Genomic DNA, 12,900 nt, shown 5'->3' with positions numbered 1-12,900 from the left:
TGGTTAATAAACAACTTACCGATTATTTGGAAAAGGAGGGACTGCTTTACCTAGCACAATCTGGGTTCCGGCAGTCACACAGCACGGAAACAGTACTGGTCGAGGTGGCAGTGGCCATACGGGACTGTTTGGACACAGGCGGCAGGGCGGCACTTATTCTGCTTGACCTCTCAGCCGCGGTTGATACGGTCCCACACTCTTTGCTCATGTCAGGCCTGGCCAGGATTGGGTTATCGGGTGCTGTGTGGGGCGGGCTCCGCTCTTTTGAGGGGGTGGTCAGAACAGGTATGGATTCTTCCATGTTCCTCTGCTTTTCAGTGAGTTACAGCGGGTGTCCCGCAGGGCTCTTCCCTTAGACCCCTCTTATTTAACATCTATATGACTCCCTTGTTATATTTAGCAGAGGCGATGGGGGCTAAGGTGTTGGCCTATGTGGATGACACCCAGCTGCTTTTTCACCTGGGCTAAGGGGGAAGATTCGGTGCTCCGGGCCGAACTTTGCCTGTCATCTATTTTTAAGTGGATGGCAGAGGCACAGCTCAAATGCAATGAGGGGAAATCAGAGATTTTACAAAGTCAAAGTCAAAGTTTTTTTATTTGCTTTGGTACTCAACTGAGGACCACAAATTTAAAAACAGTTTACAAAAATAAACATAATCAATATAGTATTAAAAAACATTTTAAAAATTTATAGAAATTATAGCAAACCCATTCGTCAGTCGGTCGTTTACAAAATGCTAATAAATTGTTTACTGTAGTAATATTGCATTTTTGATATATCGGCTTAAGATATCTAGCCCGCGCTTTAACTACACTTGCGTGAGGACAAACAAATAAAATATGCACAATGTCTTGAACACCACCAAGACAGAGATTACAAATAGGGGAATCTCCTGGTGACCATTTAGATGTGAAGGCGGAAACAGGTAGAATGCCTAAACGCAACATAATTATAGACCTTCTTGCCCCATGTGTAAGGCAGAGCCCCAAATACGGCCGTAATTGCTTATATTCCAACGACTCTATGTAAGTTTTATATGTAGATAACTTATTACAATGCATAAAATCAAGATCGTAACTTAGTCTTACTTTTTGGTTCATTCCCTGCAAACTTCACAGAACAGCTCTGGCCCCCTGAGTTCCCATGTCCTACCTCCACTGGGCAGCCAGCAAAAATCGTGTGGTCTGGTTCGATGAAGACCTCTCTTTTGCAGACCACATCAAGAAGCTGGCTGGTGGCTGTTTCACTGTATTGAAATCTTTTAGATGTTTTTTACCCCCTTCTGCCTCTGGCGGCAAGGCAAACGATTACTTGCGTGCTGATCTTGTTCCGGATGGATTACGCGAATGCCCTTTTCGCTGGTATTCCTGGCTACCGGCTGAAGAGGCTTCAGGTGGTACAGAATACCGCAGCCAGATTATTATCGGGTCTGTCATCCATGGACAGTGTTCACCTCCAGCTGCAACTGTACCATTGGCTGCCCTTGGTTGCTAGGGTGAAATTTAAGACATCCACAGGCATGGCCCTCTGTATCTGCAGAAGCGTGTTTCTTTTATGTTCCTATGCGTTCTCTGCGCTCCTAGTCCCTATTCTTGGCCCAGGTCCCTCGTTTTAAGCGTCAGAGGATAGGGGGGTAGCTCCTTTTCAGTCAAAGCTGCAGCCGCCTGGAGTGCCCTTCCTTTGGTCCTGCGTACCATCCAGGACCTAAGTGTATTCAAGAAAAAACTGAAGACTCATTTGTTTATGTGAAGCCCTCTGCCATTCTCTATGGTTCCGCGCCAGGACACTCACGAGTAGCCGAGCGGGTAATAAATTAATTTAACATAACATAACATGTGCTGGTTATACATGAGTGACATCATTGATGGTAGAAGACAGATTAGCCCATCATAGGCAATCACTGCTCTACTTAATACATGTTCAAATACCATGGTTTGTGATGGGGCCATATTATAGGTCCAAGTCTGCCACTCTGCTTACTTCCACTTGTTCTTAGCTATAATTGGAGGTTGTTGTTTTGAAAAAAATATTTTAAAAAAATAGTCAATAGTGTAAGCTACAAAAGGCTACATGTGAGACTTTGGGGAGCATATTTTTTTCCCAGATCCAGATGTTTTGTTGTGTCAGTGTGTAAAAGTAATTGGCAATTTCATGCGCTTACTGCTACTGCCTTGAACCATCAGTGAGTGACAGGTTATGTGAGTGGTAAGAGATGGACACTCATGTGCTTCATTACCCCTTCTCCCCCTTGCCCCAAAGTACGTTTCCACATATCCGACTCACCTCTTTGGCCCTCTTCCGTGGTGATGCTGTACACAGCTACCAGGTTGGTGCCTCCTCGGATGGTAATATTGAGATCCAAGCTAGAGTTGGTCTTCACCGGAGAGGGACACTGCAAGGCCACATGCTCTGGGAAAGCCTCCACCTCCACGACTGCCTGGTCTGAGACCACCTTATCCCCCACGGACAGGCTGACCGTCAGGTTGTAATACCCAGGTAGAACATACTGGTGGAAGGTCGCAAGGCTAGTTGCGTTGGCCAACACAGACCCATCACCAAAGTTCCACTGGAGGGTGCCAGAAGAGATGGGCATAGAGGCATTGAGTGAGATGACCTCCAAGATGCTGTACGGGTTCTGGAGAGGAGCCAAGTTGACCAACAGTTCTGACGGGAAAACGGTGGGGATGAGGGATGGTCCACAGTGCTTCGATGGAGATACCTCGCTGCACATCGGGCAACAGCCGAGTGAAGTCTCAGGGGGAAGCTGGTCCCCGCACAGGCACCGCTCATGTTGGTCCAGAGCACCATGTGTCCAGTCGCCAGCATAGCACTGGGCCGCACAAGATTCTGGAGTGGCGTTCCCAGCAGACACCGGTGACAGGGCAACAATGGCGGGGATTCCCGTATGGTTGTTTGGCAGGCAGGCAATGTAGTCAGCATCTAGGGAGAAATAAACAACAGACATTGGCTACAGCAAACACAGGCTATTGCAACTACAAATTGATTAAAAAAACTTTAGCCAACAAAATTGGTTCCCAGCCAGGAATTATTCTTCAATATGCTGCTCAATCATTTGAAGCCATCTTGTAAGTAGAGTTTTGACAAAATTTTTTTAACTTTACCTAGGCATTTTAAATGGCTGTCTGATAGTTTTGGTCACATTTCACCAACTGAGTCCTAGATGAATCACAATGGGGTGCATCACAGAGCGAAATTCTACCTCTGACGTCACAAGAGGAAGTGAATTGTAATCAGACCAGCTGTCATTGATGTTAAAAACAAATTGGAGTAATTTCACAACCTTCTGTGAAATTAAGTTCACATGAAACAAATCGGAAAACGACCCCTTCAAGGTCAAACTCTGGAATACAGGGATGCAGCTAATATTTATCAAGGATGCAGGGAGGACCAATGTTTTTCGTTCAACACAGTAATATTTCCAGGTATTTCTCATTATTGTAAACATTTGATCCGGAAAGAACACTGTCTAGGCTGTTAGGGTTTTCATACAATATAGAAAGTAGCCCAATGTCACAGTTTATAAGGCATTCAAAGAGGTCATGTGGGCAATATTTTAAAGGAAAGTGTCTTGGAAATTGGGTTGGCCTACCCAGCATCATTTAAAGGCAACCTTTTATCTTATTTATTCTATATCTATTCTGCACTACATCATGCAATTAGGGAAATGGGAAGAGTAAACAGCCACATATTAAGAGAGCTATTGAATTTAATAGTAAAAATGCAACAGCAACAAAACATACTGCGGCACAACTTCAACTTATGGTGCCAAATCACACACGCCGTGCGTTACCCACTCGTCCACTCTTTCTTACCGCACGAGGCGTTGGAGAAGGAGACGTTGAGCAGCGGCAAGCCAGAGAGGTGGTCAGGCTGGTGGCACTTGGTGTCCCAGGGCTGAAGGACTGTCACCTGTTTGTCCTCCAGCCAGCTGGGGATCCAGGAGAGTTTGCAGTCGCATAGGAAGGGGTTCGAGCTCAGGTTTCTGAAGAGATGGAGAAGGCATCATGAATGACTTTACTGGATAGAAGATAACACATTTCACCAAAGCCACAGCACACTTCTGGGATCAAATTCAGGGGCTCAGAGATGAAAATACACAATGACTGCTTTTATCAATGGAGTGTAGTAAATGCTGTCAGAAGGTGTCCTGCACTGCAAAGCGTGCTTTCAGTGCAGGGTTTTTGAAACTACAAAACTAGACCCCGTAAGCGTCACCGGATGACTGTGATGAGGCCACCGCATCAATACATTTTTTGTTATAAATAACTCTGCTGTGATGAAATGAGAGGTAGCAAGGAGACAACACTGATGATCGTGTTACCCAAGAGAAACTGGCCAAGTCAAGAGTTGAGCAACTTTGATCTACAAGGAGGGTGATCCACTTAAAACAGGAGCCCAAGTTGATCGACCAGCCAACAGATCCTCTTCCAGTATTTAGAGGCCACGAGAAGCGGGAGATCCAATGCCGACCATTGACACCTAGATGAAATGTTGGTCTTCACCTTTGATTGGATGGAGAGAATTTCCTTGGAAATTAATGAGAAGGTCTTACAGTGAAATCTCATCTGGACTAAGTCTGAACTGAAGCATCTGACGTTTGGGCTAATAATGGGCCACTTTTTACCATGGCGGCTGCTATATTAAAGATATTCAGGCACATGCATTAAAGGAAAAAATGGTCGCAAACAGGCAGATTCTCAGAATCTGCCCCTTTGTGAATGGTATTTTTGCATTTGGGCTGCATCATCCCAAATGCAAAAATCGCAATTTAAGGAATCTCTAAATTGCGATTGCATTTAAGGAATCACAAATTGAGATTCCTTAAATGAAATGCATTAAAGTAAAAAAATTCGCGATTTCGCTAATAGGAGTAGCAAATTACCATGAAGTTGAACTTCATGGTAATTTGCAAAACTTTGAAAAATCCACTTTTGTGCATTTTTCTAAGTTTGATGTTGCGCACACACATGCCCTTAGGGCATGTGTGTGTGTGAAACACATGTGCACTGATCAATTTCAGGGGGTTCAACAGGGTGTCATTTTGACACCCTTGTACCCTTGAAATTGCATGAGTAATTCATTCCTATGGGCCTGGAGGCCCATAGGAAGGAATGGGACAGCATTCCTTAATTGTGACTAGCAATTTGAAAGTAGCAATTAAGGAATGTGTAGGAATCGCTATTTTTATAGCGGTTCCTACATGCATAGGCTTTTGGGATTCCTAAATAGCGATTCCTTAAAAATCGCTATTTAGGAGTCACAATTCCTTCTGTTGATGCATGTGGCAGCATGTTGGTAGTCACCTAAGATGCCACCACAAGGGGATACCACATTGTATCTTAAAATATGAAAACCAGCCCACTGGCTGATGGAGAGGACAAAATGCCATGTTGCCCGGTCCTCTGCAATTCCATGCAGTGGAACGGCCGTACCCACTAAGCCCACTTGTTCCCACCCCCTAGTTTACTCCCTTCTGTTCCCAACTCCAAGCTTGTTGGAATTATCAATAGTTCCCCAGCTTTTTTTATTGTAAGAAGGTGCTGGCTGTTTAAATTAATCTAACCTTTTTAAAACTAAAAACTGCAAAAGTGCATATGTTGTTGAAAATACAAAAATAAATTAATGCTGTGCCTAATTCTGCTAAGACGCTAGATTCCATTTCTGTCCCTGATTCCAAGAGTCTTGGCCATCATTTTTTTAATTAAATTAAATATGAGCTACGGTCCGATTTTCTATTTTATGTACTCACATGAAGAATAGTGAAGGAAAAGTCTGCTGTAATTTGCAATCAGGAGTGTTTGCTTACTCAGATTGCGTAACTTGAGCGTTATAATCAGATCCACTGCAATTTTGCGTTTCTGCAGCTTCAGCGTAGATGATTAAGGATGTACCGCACTTACCACATAATCCACCTAAGTGCTACATAATTTTCAGTTTTAAACAAAATACATTTTTGTTTAAAAGGGATCAAAAGTTACTAAAATAAGGTACACCTCCTGCTGCGCAGTGGGGAACAGTTCACCTTTTAGTTGCTGATTGCTATATTGTATTCTTAACATGTGCTAATGTGGCAAAAGTGTAACATATATTTTAAAATGCCAAAAAGTTAAATGCCTTCATAGATTGCACCACACTATGCTACATAATTTGCCATTTCTTCTCACTTAATTTAGTCAAACTTGCTACATAATTTGGTCCTTCATTGCAGTTTCATTACAGTTTCCCTGGTTATAATTAGAAAATAAAATTTGCTAAATTATGTTGCAAATTACAGCAGATATTTTCAGCCCAGTATCTTTCACTGACCAAAGCAAACATTATTAAAGGTCTTCTTGCTGTTGAAAAAAATTAAACAACAAGGAGCACATTTTGCAATCTTATATAAAGGTGAAATTTCAATGAGATTCTAAGCATAAGTTACTGAGAGCCGGATACAAGCCACTCATATATTAGCTCCGTTTCCCTTTTTGAATCATTTCCTTCTCAGTTTGTTATTTCAAAAACAAAAAATACTCACATTTCTGTTAAATTAAATAAGTGGTCAAATATTCCATCTTTTAGCGTAGAAATCTGGTTGTTGCTTAAATCTCTGTAAGACAAAACAGTGAAAAAAAGAGGGTGAACTTTCAACATCTGGATTGATTTAGTCCTTGTTTTTTCTTTAGATCACTAAAGTCAAACATCTGCTTCTGTCTGTTGGAGGTCACGCGTTATTACATGGTTTAGAAAACTCTAACTTTCTGATCTTGCAAGGAACATAAAAAGGCAGGCTGGATATTGAAATGGAAGGAAACATGATCTCGTGAAGCAGATGTAGTCTAGTTGAGGAGATAAGGTTTAGTGGAAAGCAGGGTCTTGCGGAGGGGTGATCTAATGAAGGTGGGATTTAAGGAGGGAGACGTGGTGTAGTTAGGTAGATTTTGTTTAGTTGAAATTGGGGTTTTGTGAGGGAGTGATCTACTAAAGATGTTGTCTAGCAAAAATGTGTTTAGTGGAGGCGATGTTATCTAATGGAGGGGCTGTGGTTTCGCTGACAAAACATCGACTGGTAGAAGAGATCTGTACTATTCTAAGCGATGTGATCTAATGGAGATGAGAGTGGCTAGGAAAGGACATGAGACCGGTGGAGATTTAGTCCAATTGAGGACTTGTGGATAGATGTGGATAGGTGTGGTCTACTGGAAAAAAGTGTGGCCTAGTGGAGTAGAGGAAGTATATTGGGAGAATTGTGGCACTGTGTGGGGAAGTGAGATGTATTAGCAGACATGTGGCCTAGTGGAAGAGTTGAGCTCTGTAGCAAGACGCGTGGTCTCGTGAAAAAGGTTCCTGTTGGAGAATTTAAATTGTGGGCTAGTGAAAGAGATGCCTGTTGGAGAATATATAGTGTGGTCTAGTGAAGGAGATACCTGTTGGAGAATATATAGAGTGGTCTAGTGAAAGAGATGCCTGTTGGAGCTATATAGTGTGGCCTATTGAAAGAGATGCCTGTTGGAGATATATACAGTGTGGTCTAGTGAAAGAAATGCCTGTTGGAGATATGTAGTGTGGTCTAGTGAAAGAGAAGCCTGCTGGAGAATATACTGTCTAGTGGTGGAGATTCAAACTTTTACAGGAGGCGTGTTTTGGAGAAGATGCAGTCTAATGGTGAAGAGGCCCCCTACAAAAGTTAAGACCCTAAACAAGAGCCTTCTCTGGCAACCAGGAAAGTAAGATCTTTCACAATGTGTGACAGGAATATCACATTGATGCCCAACCATGCATCATAGGCAACTTTACGGAAATTCTCCTGTTAAAAGTGCTTTTTTGGGCAGATACGAAGGGGATCTTTCCCAGAAAAATCTACCTCTGCTGGATTTTTCCTTTAGCAAATTGATTTTTTTTTACTTTGCAACCTTCATAATTGGCCAATACAGCCAATCTGGGGGGAGTGGCTAGAGCAACAAACCTTACATGGTGGAACTGGAAGAAATGCACTGAGAAAGTGCTCGAGCCAAGACAAACATACAACAAGTTTTGTATTCTGAAATGGGCAGGGCAGAAATCAAGTTAAACCAATCCAGCGATGCCGTACAACAGAACAGTTTCAGTATGAGTGCTCTTGTGTGCTATAAGAACTTGTGGGCAGGTTGGTCTAGAAGGAGTGTGGTGTAAGAAAAGCTAGAAGGATGGATAAGAGCTAGTAATTTGGTAGGGAAGGTGCTATTCTTGGCATCCGCATGTGACTTGTAACACCTTTAATCTCAGGCACCATAAGGGTACTCTTTAAAGGTACTCTATTTAGTACCATATCCTACATCCACCCTCAAATACTTTAGTGCCTCTCTATGGCCCAGCTTAAGACCCGCCTCCTAACTTTATCATCCACCTGGTCTCAAACCCGTCATCTTTTTCCTTCTCTCCTACTTCCAACCCCCACGGGTTGTGTCACTCTATCACGATGCCGAATGCAGGCAACATCTTGCATAAATAATCATTTAAAGTATGCCATTCCTTACTGCCCACGGCTTATGTTAGAACTGGACAATGATAGTAGGTTTGCTCAACTTTTAGGTCATCATCTGTCTTGTTTCATGAAGATTAAACATAAAAAATAACAACAAAATAACAACAATGATGATGCTGATACAAATAATTATGGCAAGAAGGATAAATATTATTATTAACATACATTATCATATTAATTTTAAAAAAACTTTGTCCAGATGAAGGCAGAATATAAGCCAGTGCTAACCTAAAATATATTGTTATTATTATGTTTAATAATAATAACAATAACAATATATTTAGGCCAGCAAGGGCTAATATTCTGCCTTCTTCAGGACAAAATGTGTTCCAAATTATTATGAGGATAACAATAATAATATTTATAATAATACAAGGAATGATGAGGCTAACAATGATGGTGATAATACTAGCGATAACAACGGTCTCAGAAGTGGTAACAATAATTATAGTTTTTATTTATGTCCTTGCTCTAGAAGTGAGATGACTGTAGGGTAACTTAGACCCCCCCCCCCGACCCCCACCAGACAACACCTGGACCTTCACCAGGACATCACTCAATGCATCACAGCATCACTCACAGTTGCTCCAAGGACGTCAAAGGTTCGAAGAACTGAACATCTAGAAAGGTGATCTCGTTATGTGACAGGTCCCTAGAAGAGAAAACAACAAAAGAGAGACATTATAATGGTTATTGATGTTGCATGAAAGTTATATGTAAGAGTAAGTCAGTTATCCCCCACCGCCCTAGGTGAGAAACGCTTGGTGTGGAGCCTGTGATAATGCTCGGGGAGCGGTCCACACGTGGTTGTTAATAGTATGGTCTATCTAGATCTAGTGTTGTAACAAGAGAGGAAGTGTCAATGTCACCAAAAGCTCTGGCCTGCCGGGCTGTCCCAGTTGTGTGCATATTAAGGAAGCCTGTTCCTGTGTTTAGCCGTCTCAGCTACTGTCAGTAAGGTAGCATTCCTTCATATGGCTGTGTACAAGTGTGGGAATCTGGGACTAATGCTCACCCATTCTATATTGATTCCCTGTGCATTAATGATGGAAGCTTGTCTAGACTTTTGTATTCCTGGAGGTCCTTTGTGGTCATCAATCGCTCTACAACTGTTCATCACCATAGGTCACAAAATTCAAAGACGAGCACCATGCTCGACTGAGACCTCGGACACACAGCTCAAAGATGAGACCATTCATCATCCAATACCACAATTCTCTGTGTCTTCTTCTTTGAAAGTAGACTCATTTTGTCACTTCTACCCGCATCACTGGATGGCAAATTAATTGTAGTTGGATGGATCGAAAACTCCATATAGAATGTTACCCTCTATCAATCTGAGTCGGCGGAATAACCTGTTCCACAAACTCCAAACTGTCCAGAGCATCACAGCCAGGTCTTCACAAAGCATTGGCACTCACCGCAAATGACTCAACTTCAATGGTAGATCCTACATCAGCACCCTTGACCTCTCCCAAAACTACAAATTCCTCCACCATCTACCTCACCCACAAATATGCTCTCTGTGCTACACACAAAAAGATCTCTCACCAGACATTGGTGTGGTGGGTAAATCCAGCACTCTCCATGGATACCATTACAATGCCCAGTCCATCAGCTCTAAAGTATAACATAATAGAGAATTTCTGTTCCATCATTTTCAAGATCAAATACACTTCTGACTAATGCATTGGGCTTCCCACATAGGAACTAGCAGCATTGCATTTTAAATTTCCACTAAAATACTTAACAAATTGTGGTTCTAGTAGTAAATAGATGCATCAGATTGTACAAATAAAGTTATGGAATAGAAGACAGATACGTTACATTATTATTGTAATTTGCACATAACACAAGCCAGAGCAATTCTAATAGCACGCGCATCCAAAGGCGCAAAATGGGCGTTCCTTTAACACAGTACTGCAGTTGTCCTGACCGCTGCAGATTGCAAGAATGGATGGCGGCAGAGTTATTATAGGGAACGGAGCCAGTGAGAGAAGAATGGAAGATAGAATTTGAAGCACAAACTATCTTCTGAAGATCATATTGGTGATAATAAGTAAACATAGGCTTTTATTCCAAATGTATCGGAATTATGGTGCTATTTATCGGATCTCACAAATAATCATATTGCAGGGGTTGATATTTATTGGATGTGATAAATAACACCTATCAAAAGTTTTTGGTGAATAACATGTAGATTTTGGTGCTTACCACACGAAAATCCACACAATACGGTAATTCTGTACACGTTTCCCAGTTAAATTCTGGTAGGTTTGACCAGCCGAACTTTAACAAAGGTTGAGATATTTAAGGCACCCAGTGGATATACAAACAGGGGCTTGCACAGGGATCAGAAAACACAGACTCATAATCAGGGCATTGGTGTCTTAACCCTTTCGATGCACCCGTCGGCCAACGACCGCCGCAAGCACTACCTCCGTAGTGCTGCTCACGTCCGTTGGCCGACGCGGCCCCGCCCACTCAATTAAACCGCCGCACCGCGGCGGAATTATCACCCGGTTAAGCGTTTAAATATCACTCCATTTGAGTTAATAATATAAAAGTAAAAGCATATGGAGCAATATTTTGTAAACAATATTTAGACCACTATATTCATAACAGACAATATTGTTGTGATCAATATCCTGAAGTACAATCCTGTATGTTATTTCTCCACATGTCATTGTCTCTTCATCCCTTCACACTTGCACTAGTAACCTGCAGAGTACCATGGGACACACTTTTGCCACTGCTAGCTCTCTCCAACATGTTACTACTAGCACAAGTAACTCCGCTGACTCTCCATCATGATGTTTCCATAACTAACACCCCACTAAAACCAGTTATGCAGAGTATAGATTCATACAGTACACTACAGGCATGCATGCTGCACCCCTCTTGCACCCCTCGTCGCTTTCATGAAGATGGCAAGGTATCCTATGCTGTTCAACGGGGCTCGCGCCTAGCACGTTGTCTCAGAGGCATAGACTTTACATTTTCTAAGAATTTTTTTCTACTTCAAAGTAACATATGATTAACACACTCTTTGTCTAGTTGTTATCAACCGAATCATTTACATTTGCTAAGCAACATTTGGAAACTTTATGCACCACTCGTTATTAACATAGTTATACTCAAAATATTTCACAGTCTTGCTTAAAATATTACCAGGCGGGCACACTATGTACTAATTCCTATTTTCAGTTATTAAAACGATGATAACCTACTTTCAAATTGATTGGCCCTTTTAATTGATTATTTCTCAAAACAAGAAGCTTACTTATTTTGAGTACTTACAAACATAGGATCTTGCTCAATTTCCCGCACACACAAGCAAGCAAAAACCTTTTATCCTGAAAAGTTATTGGTATAAGTTACATTTTGGGAAGGTGGAAGTTCTCAAACAGAAAAGGGCCTTTCTATGAGTCTCTTACAGATACCTTATAAAGCATCATATGCAAAATTCTGTCTGCTTAGAGGAAAAAAGCAAACACAAGGAGATGATGGACAGAGTGCTGACTCTTTTCAGACACTCACCCCCGTTACAGATCTGGGTTGAATCCATCATCGTTCTTTAGCTCACTCCGCCACCCCAGTTCAGACCCAGCCAGAAGCAAATCAGTCTTAACCCTGTCCCTCATGGGAACAGTCCAGCCCAAACTGCCAAGCCAGGTTTTTCCTGGCCCGGAAACAAGCATCCTGGGACCGGTTTCGGGGTATCCCTCATCAGCCAGGCTAGCTTGAATCCAGTGGGAAAGTGAGCAAGGGACCCAGGTGTGGGCAAACAAAGCGAACTCAAGATGATGGACGGACCGCTGATAATGTTCAGACACTCGCCTCCAGTTACAGATGTAGGTCGTACTTAGAGGAAGATACACTGACGTTCAAGAAAATATTATGGAAAGAGCGATGGATCACAATCAACAAAAATAGGAAACCAATGACATTTGCCGACACCTACTGCAGCTGGATGAAAAAGATAAATCACTTGCTTAAACAAAGAGTCATGCACTGAACCAGGGGCTTAACAGAGGCCCCAGCAGCCCCCACTGTGCAGGCTGACCCTTAGGGTTTCTTACTTTGGAGGGGGCACCCTCTCCCCCAAAGCCATGCCACTGCATGCCTTGCAGAATGCGTGAAATGGCTTGGAATAAGAAATAGTTCAAAGCATGGGAGATCCGCTCTGCTTTACCAAGTAGGCCCCTGCAGTGCAGGGTGTCCAACTGGTCAGGGGGCCCCCATTGAGCCCATTCTGCAGGGGAGCCACTGCTCTGAACCTCAGCTTGTTCTTCTAATGGTGTAATGTATTCCACGGCATCATGCCTCACACTTTAAGAATTATATCTTCATATTCCAACAGACTGGAGCCAAT

At 42.4% G+C, this 12,900-nt stretch overlaps 1 protein-coding gene across 1 annotated transcript in view; it reads right to left on the bottom strand.

Annotated features, from left to right (window-relative positions):
- PKD1 (polycystin 1, transient receptor potential channel interacting) overlaps positions 1 to 12,900 on the bottom strand; it is a 410,044-nt gene that overhangs the window by 264,671 nt on the left and 132,473 nt on the right. The window contains exons 2-5 of the mRNA XM_086940492.1: positions 9,106 to 9,177; positions 6,540 to 6,611; positions 3,835 to 4,004; positions 2,285 to 2,941 (exon numbers count right to left, since the gene is read on the bottom strand). Of these exons, the coding sequence (XP_086796618.1) occupies positions 2,285 to 2,941; positions 3,835 to 4,004; positions 6,540 to 6,611; positions 9,106 to 9,177 (971 nt within the window). The remainder of the gene's footprint in view (positions 1 to 2,284; positions 2,942 to 3,834; positions 4,005 to 6,539; positions 6,612 to 9,105; positions 9,178 to 12,900) is intronic.

Source organism: Lissotriton vulgaris, chromosome 10, assembly GCF_964263255.1.
Source record: "Lissotriton vulgaris chromosome 10, aLisVul1.2, whole genome shotgun sequence".
NCBI classification, from domain to species: Eukaryota; Metazoa; Chordata; class Amphibia; order Caudata; family Salamandridae; genus Lissotriton; species Lissotriton vulgaris.
The sequence above is the reverse complement of the archived record's forward strand: the minus strand, read 5'-3'. Positions and strand labels throughout refer to the sequence as shown.